At 41.4% G+C, this 23,364-nt stretch overlaps 1 protein-coding gene across 2 annotated transcripts in view; it reads left to right on the forward strand.

Annotated features, from left to right (window-relative positions):
* The window catches only part of LOC138709386 (neurobeachin-like protein 1), a 686,489-nt gene that overhangs the window by 206,487 nt on the left and 456,638 nt on the right, over positions 1-23,364 (forward strand). For both annotated transcript variants that reach the window (XM_069840124.1, XM_069840125.1), the window contains one exon: positions 5,240-5,389. In XM_069840124.1, coding sequence (XP_069696225.1) covers positions 5,240-5,389 — 150 coding nt within the window. The remainder of the gene's footprint in view (positions 1-5,239; positions 5,390-23,364) is intronic.

Raw genomic sequence — 23,364 nt, forward strand, 5'->3', positions numbered from 1 at the left:
AATCCCAGAGTTTGCAAATGACACATGGCAATCGAATTTAACTGTTTCTCCCAGTACTGATATTTTATGAAATTTATGACCCTACCCGTCTATCGACTTCCCACTTTACTCTCAGCAACAAAAGAGGGTTTCAAAGCACTATACACGTGGTGATTCTCGACATCTTTTCTCTGCACATCTGGCGAAGCGCCTGTAACCCAGCCAGGGACCACCCGAATTCATAACAGAGGACCAAAGTACCGAACCGTAATTCAATTTTAAAATATAAGGATACTGGTATTAAAATATGCTACGAAAATGATACATTTTGCTATCGAAGGGAACAAGAGTAAGGTGGTCCGCGGAACTGTTCTGACTTTAAAAAGTGGTCCCCACTTCAAAAAAGTTTGAGAAACGCTGAGTTGAAGTATCGAAATGAAAACCCAGTCTTTGATGTCGAAAATATTTTCATGTTATAAAAGTATTTAAAAGAAATAACAGAATAAGCTAGGAAGGTACTACTGGGTGTTCATTTCAAAGTGTCATGACGTCACTGTTGTGAGTCAGCGATTTGAAGCGAGTTTCAGCTTTTATGTCAGAGAAGTTGCCTATTAATCAAGGCGTTCAATTTGAACTTGGGAACGTGTACGGTATAACTTGAATGTCGTAGCAACAGATGGCGGTCTGTAAAGTCTGTGTGCTACCATAATCTCTTTCGAATTGTGTTTTGCGTGGGCAAGTCGTACGCAGGGTATTTGTTATCATCGATTGCGTACGGCAACACTCCACAACACAAATCAAAATGCTCCGTGTCCATGTTGACCGTCGAAGTTAATGTCAACAAATACGTAAGTAATCGTCTTAACTCTCTCCCCATATCCCGACAGTAAGAAAAAAAACTCACTTCAGTATGTGTTTCCAAACAGTTCAAATTCTTGCCACTACTGGCGTTACCGTACGGATCGGTAAGTAATCTTCGGAATGAACGCCGTACTTGCTAGGCAACTTCTCTCGCATTTAAGTAATACGCCTCTGCGGAAGTGTAGGAAGATTGAATTCTCTAGGCTCATCGGCTAGCCACATGACGACATACAGCGAGCCATGACACATTTTGAACTGAACACCCAGTATATGCACTGTCTCCTGAAATTAATGATATTGGTGATGTATGATGGGAAATAAAATGCAGCTACTGCTATTAGAATTAATATATAGATGTAGGAGTGGTAAAAAGCCGTTTACTAGTAAAACCTTGTCACACATTTACCCCATATGCAAACATAAAATAGACGAGAACTTGATAAATTCTTGGAGCGACTTTTTTTATCTCTTCAGCGTAACTACTATAGATTAATTGACTTTAAGGGGTGATAGTTTATATTTTGTTCTGTTTTTATAAATAATAGAACACAAAAACCTTTTTACACAGAACGTGAATAAAAGCGTAGAATTAATTGCAAATACATAGAGTTATAATAAATGAGGATAAATATAGGATGAGATGGACTGTCCCACGGCTTGCAGAAAGTTGCAGTAGGTCACCTAGAAGGGTTTTAGATTATTAGTAAGTTTTGTCTTGAATAGAGAAATTGTGACGTATTTCCCACGTCTCGACTGAGAAAAATGAAATGTCAGAAAGTGAAACGTCTGTCACAGTTGTACGATAATTGCATCCCAGTATGAAACACAGCAGGATGATAGCGATATTCTCCTACCTACAAAGGTGTAGCGTCTACTTTTGTTCTTTTTGGAGTTTATACTCTGCCATGATTTCGGGTTTTTATCACATGGTGAAACTCCATGGAGGGGGTTTGACACGACGTTGGTCTCGTACCTGAGGCAGTACATGAAATTACTTGTCCTTTGTTAACGTACAATTATTGTCCGTGAATGGAATTATCTTTTTCTGTGACAGTGCAAAAAATGCCGCACCATGTTGAACACTATGGGCGTATTAAATTATACTTAACGAAGATTTTTATTATTGCGTTTAAAAATGATATTGCGTGACTGAAATGAAAACTCGAGTGTATTTATATTTCTTGATTTGTTAATAGCATATTACGATACAAAGTTGGGAAGTGCTTTTTACAAAATCGAGAGAATGTTTGAAAAACGAGCAGAGCAATTTTTTTAATTTCCGAGATTTTGTAATGCACTCCACAAAAGTGTATTGTACAACATATTTTGTGCGAGATCATGCGTATTTGCTTGCTTTCCGCACACAACCAATACGCTGTAAGTGTGAAATGCCACATTGAGTATTCCCAACCTAACACACATAACAATTTCCCTATTCTTACCGCTTAAGCGTCATATTCATTTTACTGATTTAGGCTTTTAACATATTATTTTTAAAGACGTTCAATATAGTAATAATTATAAATTGGAAACTTACCACTGCAATTTCACCTAAATTGCACTGTTAATTATTGTTTTTAAATATTTGCAAAAATTAAGTAAACTCTACAACACCACAAAAGTTACTGCATTTGTAATGCAAGTAATATTAAGGAAGCCGTGAAAAAACCAACAAGGTTCCAGACTCAACATAGACTGGGGCAAAAAAAAAAGACAGACGTATATCACGGCCTGCTGGAGTAAAGTAAACACAGAAAACATTTTATAGGAACAATGTTGAAGATAGATATATTTGTTTTCCAAAGTTGCCGTCATTGAACAGAAACCAAGATGGAGATTTCATTGCAACTAATTAGAAATTCCTCTTTCAGGTATGTAATAAACGATCTTCGCACAAAATAATGTACGACACACGAGCGGTATGTTTTCTTTCAATTCTCGGAAATTAAAAAAGCTCAACTACGTTTCGCTTTTTCAATCTTTTCCTCGAACATGATAACGTCAACATACCGCTCTTGTAACGAATTTTACTGTTGCATGATCATATGTTTAAAATTACAAATACAGTGTATTTTGCATTGAAAATTTAGAGCAATATTATTCCAAAGTCTTCGTAAAGCTGCACTGTAATGGGAACTTATTGTACGTTCGCTTGGAGAAAAACCAGGGGATAGGGGCTAAAAGCAGAAACACAACTTACTGCTGTTTCCTTCGTCCCGCGCAGAGGTAAACACCACATAGTTGCATTGTCTGTTTAGTTTTCATAGTGTAGGCCTACATTAAAATTAGTGAAATATGTAGCGACCATAGGAGTCTCTTGAAGAGAGTGAACAACATAGTGATGACGACAATAGGCTCTAATTATAATATTTGTACTTCTCCTGTTGGAAGAGGTCATTCATTAGAGAGACAAGCTGCAAATACCCCTATTATTAAAAAATGTATGGGAGAGTTGGGTAGTATCGGACATCGGGTAATATCGGACAGTGCGTTTCTTTCATCTACCACCAGATGGTAGTACCTGAATGACATGATTACGTTTCTGTATGCGACATCACAGAAACGTAACCATGTCATTCAAGCACTATCATCTGGTGGTAGATGAAAGAAACTCACTGTCCGATATTACCCGATGTCCGATACTACCCAACTCTCACCTGTACCTATTTTTCAGTGAAGGGGAAGGCAAATGTGATTCACCAATTGCTGAAACTGTTCGCGCTACGGGTGTTTCAAGATATTAGTATAACTTATATCAATATAACCGAGTATAAAACTTCTAAAAAGAAAACTCTGACTGCATTACAAATAGATATGAAATTCAAGAAACTTGATTTCGTTCATGATATAATACGACGCACCATTTATGAATGTTACAACAACCACATATCCACTACATTGGACATCATTTTAAGTGCAGTGCAAGAAAAGACAAAAGGCACAGATTGCGAATTGCTGTATTGCTAAAAAAAATATTAAATTCGCAAATTTATTATGTTAACTGTAGGCTTATAAAAGAATAAAACTATTATTGCATGACTCAAATAAATATAGGTAGACCTACTTTTTCATTAAAAAAATAGGCCTGAGACACCCAAACCGTACATTTATCTAACTTTTCATGACCCGTTCACTGGCAGGTTAATAATAGTAATGTGAATAATGACACTGATAATAATAATAATAATAATAATAATAATAATAATAATAATAATAATAATAATAATAACAATAATAATAATATTATACTCATAAGAATGACAAATGTTATTAGTGAAAATAAACATAGATCGTAAGTGGGACGTTTAAGTGACGTACTCTAGTAGATATTGCAACGCTGCTTCCTTAGTCGCGTGGCGAGTTGTGTGACAACAACCACTGCTTCTGTAGCTTACTCACTTATTACACCCCTTCTTCTGGTTTTTCTCCGAGGGAACGTACAATAGTAATAATAAGTGCACTGTAATGGGTCTATTTCAGTATAGTTTTATGTTATGAAGAATGGTTTCCCTAGCAACAAGTTTCTGTGTGGGAATACTAACTTTCAAGGTCTAACAACAATAGCTGTAAATACAACAAAAATCACGATCGTGCAAAACATTTATTGCGTTACAGATATTTTGTAAAAACTGAGTGTGGTTTTCGTTATCGATAAAACTCTAGACAGAAAGAATTGTCTGACAATGTATTTCGGATATAATTTTCAGAATTGCATTTCTTTTGTCTGAGTGAATATATTACAGGCCTGAAATGGAAAGGTTAACTGTATAATAGTTACCATATATGCTATTCATTAATGCAAATACATTTTCTGTGATGACAGTTTTTGTCTGAAGTGGAACGTCAGTTTTTGTAATTGAAATGAAACTTGCTGAATCGTATTTCTTGGTAATCGTGTGGCTGTTAGCTTGAAACAGGTCTTCATTGAATATCTAACGGTTTATGGACAATTTTTACATTATGCATATTGTATCAATGTAGGACGCACAAGCGTGTGCTTGTTGTATGTTTGTACCCTTCACATTATCATTCGAAAATTACTATTCTTTTTTAGGTATGTGTATCGATGAACTCAATTACTCCTTCCTTAGTCAACACCATTGCCTCACAAAGGTCTTATTTGTTGGTGGTAGTAATGAAAGTGGTAGTGATGAGGGTGGTTGTCATGGTCCTGCTGCTTTTGCTTTTGATGTTAGTATGGTGATGGTGGTTGTGGTAATGATACTGATGAATTGATAATGATGATGATGGTGGTGTTGATGACTGGTGTGTATTCAGTGTGTAGAGAGTCTGTAATTTATAAAAATTGTACGTATGAAACGCAGGCAAGGCATATGTGTCTCTTCCATTTAAATTGATAGTTCTACATAATAACTGTTGATTTGATTGTCCATTTCAGGTTCGGCCCCTGCACGACACTTACCAGGCGGCGCTATCGGGGCAGCTCACTGAATCTATGAACGTGTTCTGGGCTGAGTGCTACGAAGCCTCCAAAACAGCCGTGCATCGGCGCAACAGAGAAGTGGGCGAGAGCAAACTTCGCTTTCAGGTAAGTTCTTCAACCTTTATGTCTTTCGTTACAGTTTACGAGTAAATATCTACTCCGACAGTATCACCAGCATATACGGAAAAAGTATGGACCTGTGCGTCGGTACCTTTGATGTAGTAGTGCCTTATTTCAGTGACCTTGAAACCAGCTCTATCTGCATCAGCAGGAGGTTCTGCCTTTTTCGCTAGAGTTAGCGCTGATATCGCAACAGCAGTCGACAGCAGAAATACTTTTCAGCAGACTCGTCAGCGAATTAGAATAGGGATATCCTGAACTAGTACCAATAGATAGCGCGCGTGTACTTTGAGGGATGCGCTTTGCGTGTGCATTTCTTTTCCGGTATATAAACATTTAGAATTTACTTGGTGTATTAGTACATCAAATACTCTTAAAAACAACTCAAAATGCCAAATTTTTGTTGTGTTCCTATATGTAAAAACCAGGGAAAGCCTTGTCTTCATTCAGGTCCCAAAATATTCTGAATATATGCTTTAAACCTTAAAAAATTTATATGATGAAAGAGTAATGGAACGGAGAAAAATTCTCTCCGGCGCCGGGACTTGAACCCGGGTTTTCAGCTCTACGTGCTGATGCTTTATTCACTAAGCCACACCGGATACAACCCCGGCGCCGAACAGAATCGTCTCTGATTGAGTTCCAACTCTTGGGTTCCCTCTAGTGGCCGCCCTCTGCACTACGTCATAGATGTCTATGAACATAGGACCGAAATCTGCAATATGCAGAATATACATGTGCTGAGGTGCACTCGTTATGAGTGACTAGTTGGCCGGGATCCGACGGAATAAGCGCCGTCTTAAATCACTTCGTGATTTACGCATATCATATATTATTTCAGTGTACCGAAGTACATATGATATTTCCATGCAGATATTCTGCGTCATCATATGATGAAAGAGTAATGGAGCGGAGAAAAATTCTCTCCGGCGCCGGGACTTGAACCCGGGTTTTCAGCTCTACGTGCTGATGCTTTATCCACTAAGCCACACCGGATACAATCCCGGCGCCGAACAGAATCGTCTCTGATTGAGTTGAGGGAACCCAAGAGTTGGAACTCAATCAGAGACGATTCTGTTCGGCGCCGGGGTTGTATCCGGTGTGGCTTAGTGGATAAAGCATCAGCACGTAGAGCTGAAAACCCGGGTTCAAGTCCCGGCGCCGGAGAGAATTTTTCTCCGTTCCATTACTCTTTCATCATATGATGACGCAGAATATCTGCATGGAAATATCATATGTACTTCGGTACATTGAAATAATATTTAAAAAATTTAATTAATTAAATTGCGCCTCGAAAGTAATTACTTCAAGTAAGGAATTGGTGGCTACAGTTTAATTTTGGAATAGGGAAAAGAACAATTAATAAAAACATATGCAACCTCTACAGCAAGCTATGTTAGCTTAGATTATATTCGGTACTTCTCCGAAGTTTACGCCTGCAGTAAACTCTCGATTAACTGGGATGTTTATTATCCAGGACGATCCATAGTGAGATCCATTTCGTGAATAATGTTTTAAATGTGCTGTAGACTAATTATCAAAACCATGTTTTTACTTCAAATTTTCAAAATCATCCTACATAGTATTCAAAACTGCATGTCCTTAACCTACAAAACACAGAAATAATCGTGATACCACAGTCTAGTATATACGAAGCTTGAGTTGTGAGGGTGCTAAGAACAATAGACTGTGCCGGTAAGTTACTATTTCTCATTGTCTGTAATTGGGCGATATTAGCGATCCTAGCGATTAGAAACTATCTATGGAAGCATATTTACTACGTATTGAGCTTTGTGACTGTATATACTTGACTGTGGTGATATTACTACGATCATATATCATATTATCTTATTAAACATTACATTTTATCTTTCTGCGACTAGAGAAAAAAATACGAGGAATTCAATCTCTAGTCCCTTCTCTATAAAAAAAAACACATTGGTGGCTGCATATCCTGTATTTAGCGTACGATACTTACAATACTAATGATTAAAGAGGTAATATTCATCTTCGACAAAGTTCCTATTTTTTTTATTATTTTTATTCCTGCACCTCGTTCTCAAAGTCCTCATTTAGATTCATCAATATTCAATTTACTCGTAACTATATTCTGCATATTGCAGATTTCCCCATCCATCTCTTAAGGGGAATCGCTCAGTATTATACAAGTTTACGCTTTTATTTATTGTAAATTAAATTAGATTATGAGCCTAAGAAAATACTGAATTATACTAGGTTATACAAAATAACTATAAATGTAATTTTGACACGCAGAGAAAACCAACAAGTGAGAGAACGTAATCAACTGTAGCATATAACATAATATAGTCCTACAACATGTTGTGCCGCATGGAACACTTCTGCCATCTAACGGTAAAACTTTGCATAAGATATCCCTATTGCTGTTCTACCGTTCGCTGGTGTTCAATCACACTGACCTCTAGCGTTTGAAAGTGGAATTATACGCTAACGGAGCAAATGTGCGCAGAAAAACAGACCAGAAAGTTCGCTAAGTGTCCATTCTTTATAATTGTAATCCTATTTGCTGGTATTATTGCTTGGTAATGACTAAGCCCCGAATTTTCATAATTGTGGTCCCAAATAAAACAACAGCCCAAGTTGTCTTTTTTTGTTTTGCGAAATCGAGATTTCATCAGAAGTTAGCGCTGCTAAGGCGGAAGGACCTTCCACCGACGAGAAGTAGCGCAAGTCCTGTCTTTATACATGTTTATGACGTCTTTATCCTTCGTTACCATGTAACAATATCCCAAGTCTATCACTTCGGTCACTGTTTCATTGTCGGCAGTGCCAACTTGGAACCGTGTGTTGCTGCAAAGCCACTGGTTAACAAGTCTGGAAAATGTAGGACACGCTCCAGCTGAATGAAGTTTCGAGTGACTCTGATTGTGAAATTCGTCTGAAATATTTGCTAAAACTGCAGAAAGAAAACAAAAGTGTAAGGTAATGAATCAGTGTGTCGAGGAGCAAACTATACCCAACTGCGTCCACCAAGGAGCATGCAAAACAAAATGTTGAGTAAGGCAGCAAGCTTTAAATTTTTTCCCCCAAAATAATTTCAATTATACTGCGTGTTCAGTTCAAAGTGTGTCATGGCTCGCTGTATGCCGTCATATGGCTAGCCGATGAGCCTAGAGAATTCAATCTTCCTACACTTCCGCAGAAGTTGCCTGGCTTCATTCCGAAGAGTACTTACCGATACGTACGGTATCGCCGGTAGTGGCAGGAATGTGAACTGTTTGGAAACACGTACTGAAGTGAGTTTTTTTCTTACTCTCGGGATATGGGAAGAGGGTTAAGACGATTGCTTACGTATTTGTTGACATTAACTTCGACGGTCAACATGGACACGGAGCATTTGATTTGTATTGTGGAATGTTGCCGTACGCAACCGATGATAACAAATATCCTGCGTACGACTTGTCCGCGCAAAACACAGTTCGAAAGAGGTTATGGTAGCACATAGACCGTACAGACCGCCATCTGTTGCTGCGACGTTCAAGTTATACTGTACACGTTCTCAAATTCAGATTGAATGCCTTGATTAATAGGCAACTTCTCTGACATAAAAGCTGAAACTCGCTTCAAATCACTGACTCACAACAGTGACGTCATGACACACTTTGAAATGAACACCCAGTACTTTTGGCCGTCCAAATTATTTTGTCTTTGGAGAATGTGAGAAGTCGGATACCAATATGTATGTTGAAAAGGACACATTCTTGATATCTTGAAAAGGAGGAACGTTCCTCACCAACGAAAACCAAACGATTAGGATCACTAGAGTATTTTTTATGATGTTATGGAATTTCCTTATATTCGATGTTTACATGTAGGCTAATTTGCTGTTTTTGTCTGATATATCGTGTGCAGATATTTTATTGTTTATGTGAATTTTTGGTCATTTAGTCTATTTATAATGGAGCAGAGTTCAATTCAGTATAGCAAAGAAGAGCTAAAATAAAACAACGGCCCAAGTCAATTTTAAATAAGTCTTAATTCTGTTTCTCACAAGCACACAAACATTAAATCTTGGGGAGTGGATGATTGCAGCTACATTCACCCCCATTGCGGAGCAATGAGCGTCGAAGCGTCGCAAGACGTTACATTTCGTATTCTCAAAACTACGGGGGGTATCAAAAAACGTATTTGACAAAACTTGTTCACATTGACTAAATCTGAATTACCTTTGTAAATTAATGTAGGCCTATATACATAGATGATATAAGTAGGCCTACATATGGGGTGGAGGTAATATAGATAACTGTGTATATTTTAATAGCTTACTCCAGTGATGTCAAAGCAAGCTCATTTTTCTGACCTTGACGTCGTGCGCGGGCAGCAAGCACTAAGTATGAAAAGACGAAGGGTTGTGTATATGAATAAGCAACCTGTTGGGTTAAGAAAACAGTGGTGCACTAACTTCAAACGGAACGTGAAATTTTATGTCGTTATTTTTATATGGCTTCTTTCTGCTTAATATTATCTGTATTGTCTGTAAAACAAAAGTACTAACACTGATTTCTTAATATTGCACTTGTGTTTTAAATCTTAATAACATAATAGAGAGTTAAGAAGGAATATTCACTTAAATTCCATAGTAGTATAATATTATATTGTATTAAGTGGATGAAACACATCATTCATAAAGAAAGTGATCTTCCAAAGAAAGAGATTGGGTATGACATAAGTTGGAATTTATATTGATGGTATCTTTAGCCTTACAAAAGTAATCAATAAACTAATCAAAACAATATTACAGTACTAAGCAAAGTTACCTAGGTACTGTATCTGTTTTAAGTGTAACTAATATTACATAACAAAAATCTTATCGCATTATGCTTTTAAAGTGATATTTGTGAGCAACTTCCTATCATCAGAATATTAAATTACTTTCTCGAAATCTGCTGAAGCTATAAAGCTGACATTTTTACAACACATGGGCACGTATCTTTTGCTTATGATGTAACAGTAGTTGCTTTGTTAATTCATTTCCTTACAAACAATTTCCATGCGAATATTTTCAAAAATTTCAATACACTATCTTCAGTAACAGCGACGTGAGATTCGAACTCACGACCAGCGTCCCGCAAGAGAGAAGACCGCGCGGAGCACTTTGGAATGGCGCGCGGCTGAGAGGGGAAAGGGGCCAACGCGGCGAGAGAGTGGAGAGAGTTTGCGCGCGCATGTTCTGCTTGCCTAGAGAGGCCGAGAAATCCGTCGAAATGGAAGACTCGCGAATTCGAACTTTCGAGGCTACGTCGCTATGGTTATAAATTACTGTCGCGAAGGAACGACAGCAGTTTTCAGTTGATTAGTCAGCCAGTCAGTGAGAAAGCCAGAGCAAGCAAGCCAGTCTTGTGTACCGGAGTTCGACTCGAGTGTGCGTCCGCATCTGCGTCAGCATCCGAAGGCCTGAGTTCGAGTGCAGTGGACCGCAGTTGGAGGGACCCGAGTTCGAGTACAGTGAACTGTCTCTGAAGGTCTGTGGTTCGAGATACTGTGAACTCGAGTGACTGAGATAGAAGAACTGTGAACTGAGAACTGATAGTTCTGATTTGTAAATAGTGCTTTGTAAATATTAGTTAAGATTAACAGTTCATTGTTGTTCGTACTAGTCCAAGTAAATTGTCATTGTCGTCGGTGGAGTGCTATAACGAATACTGTGTTGAGTGAAAATCCAATTGTTGACGAGAGCGTTTAAGGCGAATTGTAGAAAGGAATTATTGTTGTGACGAATAAATTACATTGTTGTACTAATAAAATTTACACTGGTGTCAGAATCGGGATATTATCGACAATGGAGAACCTACAGCAGATCCTGCAAGCCATCGCGGAAATGAAAGCAGAAATGAAAGACGAAATGAACAAGCACATCAGTGAGGTGAAAAGTGATATAAGTGACGTGGAAGCAGAAATGAAAGACGACATGAACGACATGAACAAGCACATCAGTGAGGTCAAGAACGACATAAGTGAGGTGAAAACGGAGATGAAAAGTGACATAAGTGAAGTGAAAGGCGACATAAGCGGAGTGAAAGATGACGTCACTACGCAAATTGAAAGCGTTTCGGCCCACGTAGATGGAATTGTCGCCATCGTAAAAGACGAACTTAAGGCCGATTTGGATAAACTAAACCAGAATTTTACAACTATAAACGAGACAGTAGCCGAGTTGAGACAGGAGGTAGACCATTTCGACGGCAAAATCCGCGATCTCGAACGTCGTCAAGAGGAAACGTGTGTGTTGATGGACCAACATGCTGTAGAAAACAAGCACATCCTCGCGTTGGTGGATCGCCAGGCTAGAGAACATAAACAGATAGTTGCCGAGGAGGTTCGACGTGCCATGCAAGAAGCGGCCACAGAGTTGAGGACTCCCTATAGTGGCCCTGCGGAACCATCGCCTTCAGCCAGACATCACAACGTCAAGACGCCGAAGTTCGACGGTACGACGTCTTGGGCGATATTCCGTCGCCAGTTCGAGGCCATCGCAGAGCACAATGGGTGGACGCCGGCAGAGAAAACTACTCAGCTGCTGGCCGCGCTTCAGGGACAGGCGTCGGAGATTCTTCACAGCGTTCCAGAAGACGGGACAGCCGCTGAGATAATGGCGGCCCTGGAGGGACGTTATGGTGACCAACTTGCTGCAGCATTTAGGACCCAACTAAAAACGAGGGTCCAACAGTCAGGCCAGTCCCTACAAGAATTCGCGATGGCGGTGGAACAACTGGCCCATAAGGCCCTCAGGGGCCTACCTAATGATTTCATCGCTGGAGAGGCGGCCTACACCTTCGGCAGCGGAGTTCGAGAACCGGAAATAAGACAACAGCTACTCTTAGCAGAGCATCGCACCATCAACGCAGCTCTGGCGGCGGCCCTCAGGATGGAGGCAGCCAAGTTGACTGCGAACGTCTCGGCATCGCACCGGATTAGGAGCGTCGCGGCGGCCGACGTCGAGGAGCGTCAACCGAAATCACCCGAGCGACGAAGACGAGGAGTGCCCACCTGCTGGTCCTGCGGCGAGCCTGGACACCTGAGGAGGGACTGTGACCGATCTGGTCACAAACAGGAAAACTAAAAGGGGCCGATGCGATGAGGGGCACGTCGGCGCCGTTATCACCATCCCCTCGGCTGATCTTGAAGACGGTTAACAGAAGATGCGACGATGGGCTGATTGCTGACGGATGGATAAGAGGCCGCCCATGCAGAGTACTGGTAGACACCGGGGCGTCGCTCACTATCGCCAGACCGGAAGTCGTGCGTGGACTACCTGGGAGGACGCCGCTGCGCCGGTATGAGCTAAGTACTGCCTCAGGCGAGAACCTGCCCATCCAAAAGGAGGTTTTCCTGGATCTGATATTGGGAAAGAGGAGACTGGAGATGTGGGTGTTCGTCGCTAACATCACTGAAGACGTCATCCTGGGACTCGACGCCATGCGGATCTTCGATGCAACGGTGGACGTCCGGCGCCGTATCCTCCGTTTTGGTCAGGATGAAGTGTTCCTGAGGGACGTCGAAGACCAACCCATGGCCAGCAGAGTCACCTTGGAGAATCAAGTGACAATCCCAGCAGGCTGCGAGATGGTGGTGACGGCAAGACTAGACGGACAACCTAAGAGAAACCTGCTCCTCGATTCGCAAACAACTCCGATAGATGGTGTTTATGTGGCCAGATCCCTACTCCCGAATCAGAAGGTGGTACCGGTGAGGGTCCTGAATGTCACCAATCGGGACAAGGAGGTGCCTAGTGGAACTGTACTAGGTAGCGTCGAGCCGGTGGTGTCTGTGACGTCGCTGGCAGAAAACGAGGACTGTCACCGACCACGTCCAGATCTAGACCCATCACTGAAAGAGCTGGCTCGAGAATTGCCGGCGAATTTAAGCAAAGGAGAAAGAAGACAAGTCCACGATTTGCTGACAGAATTTCAAGACGTTTTCAGTCTGTCTGAAAACGATTACGGGAGAACGGAGAAAGTTCAGCACCGCATCGACACCGGAAATGCTCGCCCAATCAGACAACCTCCTCGACGCGTCCCTCTAGCAAAACAAAAGGAGATTGACAGCCAACTGGAGGGCATGAAAGCAAGAGGAATCATCGAGGAATCCGACAGCCCTTGGTCATCACCTGTGGTGCTGGTGAAGAAGAAGAATGGGGAACTGCGTTTCTGCGTGGACTACAGAAAACTGAATGACGTCACCAAGAAGGACTGCTTTCCCCTTCCACGAATTGACGACACCTTGGACACCCTGGCCGGAGCAGAGTGGTTCTCGACGTTGGATCTCAAGTCAGGATACTGGCAGGTGGAGCTACATCATGAGGACAAGGAGAAAACGGCATTCTCTACAGGCCAGGGACTATGGCAGTTCACCGTTATGCCGTTCGGCCTCTGCAACGCCCAGGCTACATTCCAGAGACTAATGGAGTCCGTAATGAGAGGCCTGACATACGACACCTGTTTGCTGTACCTTGATGACGTCATCGTGGTGGGCAAGACTTTCGGCGAACAGCTGTTGAACCTGAGGAAAGTGTTCGAGAGACTGCGACAAGCCAGACTGAAGTTGAACCCGAAGAAATGTCATCTATTCCAGAAGAAGGTCAACTACTTGGGACACTTAGTAGGGACCAACGGAGTGGCCACGGACCCGGAGAAGCTACAAGCCGTCAGAGGATGGCCGAGACCGAGGGACAAGCAGGAGCTGCGCCGCTTTCTCGGCCTCTGCACTTATTACAGAAGGTTCGTAGCTGGGTACGCCAACATCGCTAAGCCTCTAACCCAGCTGACCGAGGAGAAACGACAATTCCAGTGGACAGACGAGGCGGAGTCATCCTTCCAGTCGCTGAAAGAGGCGCTCTGCACTGCTCCTGTACTGGGGTATCCCATCCCTGGAAGGAAGTTCACGCTCGACACGGACGCTAGCAACGTAGGCATCGGCGGAGTACTCTCTCAGGAACAGGATGGGCAAGAGAGGGTGATTGCCTACTTCAGCCGAACACTATCCAAGGCTGAGAGAAACTACTGTGTGACTCGTAGAGAACTTCTTGCCATTGTGGAAGCCCTGAAGCATTTCCACAAATATTTGTATGGCCAGGAATTCCATCTGAGGACAGATCATTCTGCACTCACCTGGCTATTGGGCTTCAAGAACCTGGAGGGGCAGACCGCCCGTTGGGTTCAACGACTGCAGGAGTACAACTTCACCTCCGAACACCGTCAAGGGAAGAAACATTCCAACGCTGATGCCTTATCACGACGTCCGTGCCCGGATGGCTGCAAACACTGCCTGAAAGTAGAAGAGCGGAATGGCGCCCACGCAGTCCGAGCAATTGCCGCCCAGCCGAGCCCAGGATGGGATAACGCCGCCATAAGGAGGGAGCAGCTGGAGGACCCAAACATTGGACAGCTACTGCGTGATGTGGAGTCCGGCCAGAGACCAGTATGGGCCGATATCGCCAACCGTAGCACCACTTACAAGAGCTACTGGGCCCAGTGGGAATCCTTCACTGTCAAGGACGGTATCCTGAAGAGGATTTGGGAGTCGGCCGATGGAAGGACCCGCATAGAACAACTTGTCCTGCCTAGGAGCAAGGTGAAGGAAGTGCTGGAGGAGACTCATGCTGGAGTGACTGGAGGACACCTGGGAGCCAACAAGACGCTAGATAAGTTAAGACAGAGGTTCTACTGGTTGCATCAGAGAACCGACACGGAACAATGGTGCCGAAGATGCGACACCTGTGCTGCCAGTCGCGGACCAAGGACACGCAGCAGGGGAGCCATGCAGCAGTACCACGTGGGAGCTCCTTTTGAGAGGATCGCCATCGACGTTGCTGGACCGTTCCCGGTCACGGATCGCGGGAACCGCTACCTGCTAGTCGCCATGGATTACTTCACAAAATGGCCAGAGGTGTACGCGATTCCCAACCAAGAGGCTTCGACGGTGGCCGACGCGCTGCTTGACAACTTCATCTGCCGATTCGGGGTGCCCCGGGAATTGCATAGTGATCAGGGGCGCAACTTCGAATCCAACCTGATGGGAGAATTGCTCGAGCGTCTGGGGGTGCATAAAACCAGGACCACTCCCCTCCACCCACAGTCCGACGGCATGGTGGAACGATACATCAAAACCGTGGAGGAGCACCTGCGGAAGGTGGTGTCCAACCATCAGCGAGACAGGGATGCCAGAGTTCCACTGTTCCTCTTGGCGTACAGAGCTTCGGTCCACGATACAACAGGGATGACACCGGCAAACATGGTCTTCGGGAGAGAGCTGCGCCTGCCCTGTGATCTGTTGTTTGGCACGCCACCCAGCGCCGACCAGCCAGCAACTGACTATGTGGCAGAACTCACCGAGAAGTTGAATGGAATTCACCAACTGGTCAGAGAGCACCTCAAGATGGCCAGCGACAGGATGAAGGTGCGCTACGACAGATTAGCCAACTCTGCAGGATTCCAGGAGGGCGACCTGGTGTGGCTGTATCGACCTACCAGGACCAAAGGGAAATCACCAAAGCTGCAGCGTGCCTGGGATGGACCATACCGCGTGGTGACCCGGATCAACGACGTGGTGTACCGCATCCAGCGACAACCTCGAGGGAAGATGATGGTGGTGCATCTGGACCGATTAGCAGCCTACCAAGGGACTGCCCGGGACGAGCAGCCCTAAGGAGGGAGCAATGTGACAGCGACGTGAGATTCGAACTCACGACCAGCGTCCCGCAAGAGAGAAGATCGCGCGGAGCACTTTGGAATGGCGCGCGGCTGAGAGGGGAAAGGGGCCAACGCGGCGAGAGAGTGGAGAGAGTTTGCGCGCGCATGTTCTGCTTGCCTAGAGAGGCCGAGAAATCCGTCGAAATGGAAGACTCGCGAATTCGAACTTTCGAGGCTACGTCGCTATGGTTATAAATTACTGTCGCGAAGGAACGACAGCAGTTTTCAGTTGATTAGTCAGCCAGTCAGTGAGAAAGCCAGAGCAAGCAAGCCAGTCTTGTGTACCGGAGTTCGACTCGAGTGTGCGTCCGCATCTGCGTCAGCATCCGAAGGCCTGAGTTCGAGTGCAGTGGACCGCAGTTGGAGGGACCCGAGTTCGAGTACAGTGAACTGTCTCTGAAGGTCTGTGGTTCGAGATACTGTGAACTCGAGTGACTGAGATAGAAGAACTGTGAACTGAGAACTGATAGTTCTGATTTGTAAATAGTGCTTTGTAAATATTAGTTAAGATTAACAGTTCATTGTTGTTCGTACTAGTCCAAGTAAATTGTCATTGTCGTCGGTGGAGTGCTATAACGAATACTGTGTTGAGTGAAAATCCAATTGTTGACGAGAGCGTTTAAGGCGAATTGTAGAAAGGAATTATTGTTGTGACGAATAAATTACATTGTTGTACTAATAAAATTTACAATATGGTATATTAGATTTACGAAAACATTCTCTACGGCTACTAAATAAATAGGCCTAAACCTGAAAATTTCACTTTTCTATACGAAAAGTTGAGAAAATATTTCTTTTGAATAAAAAAATCAAACTTGTGAAAAAGAGCATTAAAATTAAAACTTACATTCTTATAATGCACTTATACTTCTCAGGCAAATCTCAAACTTAACATGGATACAGTTTTAATAAGTTCTCTTCCCTTCATCTATTGAATCAGTGTTGGCCATCTCTGAATATAGCTCGACCAAGCGCCATGTACTACCTCTTTCGTCTGTCTCTTTCCTTTCCTCTGTAAAGCGCTCAGGCTCTCCTGGGCTCTAAAGCGCGCGCTTGCTCCTGTGGGCATCAATTGACATGCCTGGCTTACTCCTTGGATAGAGAACAACAAAAATTCTAATACCGTATTAATCCCAAATGAATACCGTAGTTTTCGCATAAAAAACGTTTTTCCCTCCAAAATGTTAACACTATTTTACTCGATAAGTTCTATCAATACGGTTATGATTTATCTCTTGTCATTAGAGAAACCGATAAAAAATTATTTATCCCTTTACTGTTTTAAGTAAAATATACTGTATTCTTGCAAATTAAATAAAAAGATTAACACCTGTCGTTATTTCGTGCCAGTAGGAAGTATTGCAGCCCTACTGCAGTAACAAAGGGTCGGATTGCTGCTGTTTAGAACTGAGTTCGATGTGTGTATTCGTAAATGAGCGGCGATGCGCTGTTGCCAAACTACTCACATTTTCAGCATAATTTTCTAATTAACCATGCACTTAATTACAAAACGTATAATTGTTTTTTATTTATTTTAATCTATTCTAGTGTCCCGTCCACACCTGTGGAGTAACGGTCAGCGCGTCTGGCCGCGAAACCAGGTGGCCCGGGTTCGATTCCCGGTGGGGGCAAGTTACCTGGTTTAGGTTTTTTCCGGGGTTTTCTCTCAACCCAATATATGAGAAAATGCTGGGTAACTTTCGGTGCTGGACCCCGATCTCATTTCACCGACATTATCACCTTCATCTCATTCAGACGCTAAATAACCTAAGATGTTGATAAAGCGTCGTAAAATAACCTACTACTCTGTTGTCCCCTTCAATCTGCACAGTTATATGATTCGGATTTTGGGCACTTAAAAACTAACTTTTAGGCACCTAAAATAGGCCCTGAATTTATCAAAATAGGCACTAAAACATACATTTAGGCACCAAAAAATACAATTTCAAGCACATAAAAATGATATTTTATGCAGCTAAAATGTAATTTCTGTCCACACAAACTACAGTAACTATAAAAATGCAATTAATTATTAAGCATTACGGTATACAGTGATAAAAACAATAGAAATATTGTGATTAGAAACTTTATGTTTGTTAAGTCTTAAGTTATGAATACCGGTACGTAATTTTTAATGAATTCATCGACCTCATTGCTCAAGGGCTGCTAATGATTAAGTGCTCATATTACAATTAAATTAGTTAATTTATCAATGAATTTACAATTAACACATTATTCATAATTGGCATTGCAGTACATAACATTTTTTCTCTAATTTTCTATTGTGAAACTTTGCTTTTCCTTAGACAGAACCATTTTATAAGCAAAAAAAAAAAAAAAAAAATTCTCAATGATACCGAAGCAATGGATTCATATTTAAATCTAGCAATACAGTATTTGCCATGCTGATTTCTTTAGGGAGAACTACATCCTCCCGATTCATCACATTCCTACTGTCTGCTCAAGTGCTCAATAAAACCAGGCACCTTCCAGAAATTTCTTTATTCCTGAACCAAATCATTACAGGATATTTGAACCAAACTCACCCCATAACATTCAAAATTTTCTCTTTCACTTAAGAATATATACGTACAGGCTCTAAAACCTCAAAAGTAGGTCTCAGTGGGTAAAATGGGCATTTTTAGACACCATATTTTATATAAAATGTGAAGATATTTAACTGGTTTTAGTTTATACCTACAAAAAGATAGGCATTTAACCTAACGAGATCTATATATGACCTCGAACCTGTGCACATATCTTGTGCTGTGTATTTGTTTCTGTAAGAAGCCTTTTACACATCCACGATTATTGAGAATAGATTGAGATAATGTCATGGCACGGCTGTAATCAGTGTTAGTGAAATGGGAATGGCGAAGAAAAGCAAATACTGTAGTACTCTGAGAAGACGTTGCCATAACCGCTTTGTACAATGCAAATCTCACAGGATAGGGCCAGTTTGATTTGAGATGGAGTTTACTAGCCTTTGTTATACGCTGGTTGCACCTGCTAAGAGTGAAGTTGCACAGTTGATGCCAAGTGAAATCTATGGTGTAAAAGAGGACATTATTTTGAGATGAAGCAAAAAGTGCGCACATTGTTCTTTGCAGAGTTCATTCTGTGTACGTCTGTTGTGTAAACAAGTTGTGTGTGTGTGTGTGTGTGTGTGTGTGTGTGTGTGTGTGTGTGGAAACAATACATACGAATTACAGACTACTGTGTTCGACAAGTGTATTGTCTACGGAAATAGCACTACTTCTTATAGCAAAGAACCACATTATATAATTATAGGAAATTGACCTATTTTCTCTTATTGTAGGACGTTCTTGTTGCACACCTCTGAAATTATTGCGGAGTTTTTATGACAGCGATGCATGTAGGAATAGGAACTTGATGTTACGATGTTACTCTTATTTACACATCTTGAAGCATAACCTTTGCTGAACCTTCCGTTTAGAAAACTGGTTTTATGTGGGTAATTAAACATGATTTCTCACTCACTGATATATTTGGTAATGACACTCAGGGTGCAATTTGTTATTTCTGAAAGTAATGTATTAGCAATGTGATGCGTCTGCGCATGAAAATGAGCTATTCTTGGCAACTAGTTATGGAACTGCTCCAAAGGCTTAAGGACAAAATAACTGATGATAAAATATTAATATATTTTAGGTGAAATTCTATCGTCTTCAGGCCCACACCTGTGGAGTAACGGTTAGCGCGTCTGGCCGCGAAACTAGGTGGCCCGGGTTCGATTCCCGGTCGGGGCAAGTTACCTGGTTGAGGTTTTTTCCGGGGTTTTCCCTCAACCCAATATGAGCAAATGCTGGGTAACTTTCGGTGCAGGACTCCGGACTCATTTCACCGGCATTATCACCTTCATCTCATTCAGACGCTAAATAACCTAAGATGTTGATAAAGCGTCGTAAAATAACCTACTAAAATAAAAAAAAAATCTATCGTCTTCAGTTTAGATACATTTAGCATTACTGTAATGGTGGATAATAATGAATAGAGGTGCGATTGTTTTTTGGTATTAACGATACACACGAAATATGTAAAAACTTAATTTTACGCACGGAAAATGCGTATCTATTAATGAAAGTCCAAAATTAAATTAGATATATCCGCGAATGTTCGCGGAATTGATAAAAATACACGAAATTACTTCATAATCACGACATTTTCAACAAAAAATCAGGTTTTGTGAAGAATTAGTATGAAAAATTACTGTTTCTTCCAAATTAAACGCGAAAATGTTCTTCGTTGTAAAATGTACAGTCTTAGAAAAAGTTTTGTCACACAGATACTTTACAAGTACCAGAAAGAAGGTAGTGCGCATGATCAGAAGACGAGCGACTCGGTTCACAAGAGAACGACTAGTTGAGGTAATAAGATTAGTTTTGTTTCGTTGTATGCCTGATCATGCGCCCTGTCTCCTTTCTGAGACATAAAATGGCCTGTCTGTGCGATAAAACTTTTTTCTAAGACTGTACATGAACAGTTCTACATATTTGATCGTTTAGCATTACATGTGTGTGGCATCTGGAAACGTTGTACGCATAGCTTCAGGGACTACTTCCGCAAGCAGACAACGGTCATTTCTCTTTCCCGCAACAACTGCCTTCTTGAGATGAAGACGATAGTGCCGTTACCCCGTCACATTCGAATGACATTTAATTACGAATTTAGTTAATGATGCAAACAATTTTCTGTTAATTTTAAAGGGATTGTTTCGTCATTAATTTAAAAAGAATGTTATGTTGTTATTTTTTAAGTTTCTTTAGGGTGCAAAATGTGCACGAAATTGCTTGTTTTTTTTTTACGAAATTTTTACCGAAATTAAACCATTTTAATCACCGCAATCAGGGTAAAATAATCACCATAAAATCTCACCCCTAATAACGAGGTAATGATGTAATTTATTGAACTTCATGTTCTTCCTGTTTGTTTTTCGGTTCGTTATTCATCCGTTTCCCCCTCTTTATTTTTTTGATCTCATTTATTATTTCCTTTCTTGATTTCTTTCTATGTTTATTTTTACATATTTTTTCATAGATAATGAAGTTATATGGCTTCTGAAGTAATGATGAAGTCAGAATTATAAGAAAATACAACCACCGGTTCCTTTTGGAGAGGGTAGGGGAGAGGAGATAGGGGAGGGAGAGAGGGAGAGAGAGATAGAGAGAGAGAGTCTTTTGAACGAAGTACGAAGTAATGGCCACGCTGACATTATAAAAAAATTACTCTGATTATCATATATTACGAGGGCTGTTTTTTTTTCAACCTTCGATGATCCATAAAAAAAGACAAATAACGAAATGAATTTATTACCAAAAAGTTATGTGTACAAACATGGTTACTTTTCGACATAATCACCGCGAAGATTGAGGTATTTGTCATATCTGTGGACGAGCTTTCCAATCCCCTCTTCATAGAATGTTGCCGCCAGTGATTTGAGATGGGCCTTAACGTTGTTTTGAAGCTCCTTATTAGTCTGAAACCTCTGCCCTCCTAGCCATTTTTTCAGTTCAGGAAAGAGGTAGGAGTCGCTCGGTGCTAAGTCGCTGTTGTACGACGGGTGTTCAAACACTTTCCATCAAAGTTGCTGAAGAAGCTGTTGGATTATAGTAGCATTGTGAGGGCGGGCGTTGTCATGAATCAGAAGAACTCCAGAAGTCAGCATGTCTTTTGATTTGTTTTGATTGTTTAATTCAACTTAATTTGACGCATGAAAAAGTCTTGTGAGTTAATTAGAGTGCCTTTTTTTCTTTAACAACGGAAAAAAAAAATAAAAATACGCACATCAACATACATCTAAATAATAATAATAATAATAATAATAATAATAATAATAATAATAATAATAATAATAATCCCTGGCGCTACAGCCCATGAAGGACCATGACCGACCAGCCGGCTGCTGGCCTCACGTCCACATGCCGAAGCAGAGGTGGAAAATCATCCAACCAAAATGGAGGTATCGTGTGGTTAGCACGATGATCCCCCCAGCCGTTATAGCTGGCTTTCGTAACCGGATTTCGCTACCTATCATATCTCACCAAATGCATCACGATGCTGCTAGTTAAAGAACATTAAGTTCTGTTTGTTTTTAATTGGTTATTTAACGACGCTGCATCAACTACTATGTTACTTAGCATCACTGGAATTGGTGATAGCGAGATGTTATTTGGCGAGACGAGGCCGAGGATTCACTACAAATTACCTGACATGGAAAGAGTGTGCCCCTAATGCGAAATATTGTTTGTAGACTGAATATTAAATGCATATATACCGTATTTGGTCGCGTACTTTGCGCCACCGTGTATTTTACGCACCCTAAATTTTAAAGTCTTGTTTTGAACTTCAATTTTGCTCCATGTATTTTCCGCACTCATTTTACATACAATTTTTTTTTTCAGTGTAAGTTAGTATGAATTTTCCTTCCCTAAATTCCATTGGCAATATTTGCATTCCACGGCATTGTTCATTGAACAGTACCCAACTCAACTACCTTCTTCACAAAGAAACCCTAAATAACTTTACTTCAACACCGATGCTTATCCTTGTAAATTACCCCCAAGGGCAGTGACTGTGACAAGTTCTACTGTATAACAGATATCGTGCAGTTGTCACCGCAACATGAAGAATGCATCAATCAACCACCGATAGGCCTATAAACTCGTATAATGTGCTCAATTAAAGACTAACTATAGAGTATGCTACGTCTGCTGTGTACTTTGCATTCATTATGATTATCATATACCCAATACTAAAGTGCAAGAAACGCTGTAGATCCATCGCTGCTTATAGCAAGGACACCTAAGATTATATTTACATCTACTCTTTGCACAGTTTGTGCGCAGTTCTCGTTTATTATTATATACTCAATTTAATTATTTATAATTCAAGTTTACCAGTAGTCTTACGTGAGAAAAGTACTGTATTCTTAATTACTATATACTTACTTACTGGGTTTTAAGGAACCCGGAGGTTCATTGCCGCCCTCCCATAAGCCCGCCATTGGTCCCAATCCTGAGCAAAATTAATCCATTCTCTATCATCATATCCCACCTCCCTCAAATACATTTTAATATTATCTTCCCATCTACGTCTCGGCCTCCCTAAAGGTCTTTTTCCCTCCGACCTCCCAACTAACACTCTATATGCATTTCTGGATTCGCCCATACGTGCTACATCCCTGCCCATCTCAAACGTCTGGATTTAATGTTC

This window comes from Periplaneta americana, chromosome 11 (assembly GCF_040183065.1).
Source record: "Periplaneta americana isolate PAMFEO1 chromosome 11, P.americana_PAMFEO1_priV1, whole genome shotgun sequence".
NCBI classification, from domain to species: Eukaryota; Metazoa; Arthropoda; class Insecta; order Blattodea; family Blattidae; genus Periplaneta; species Periplaneta americana.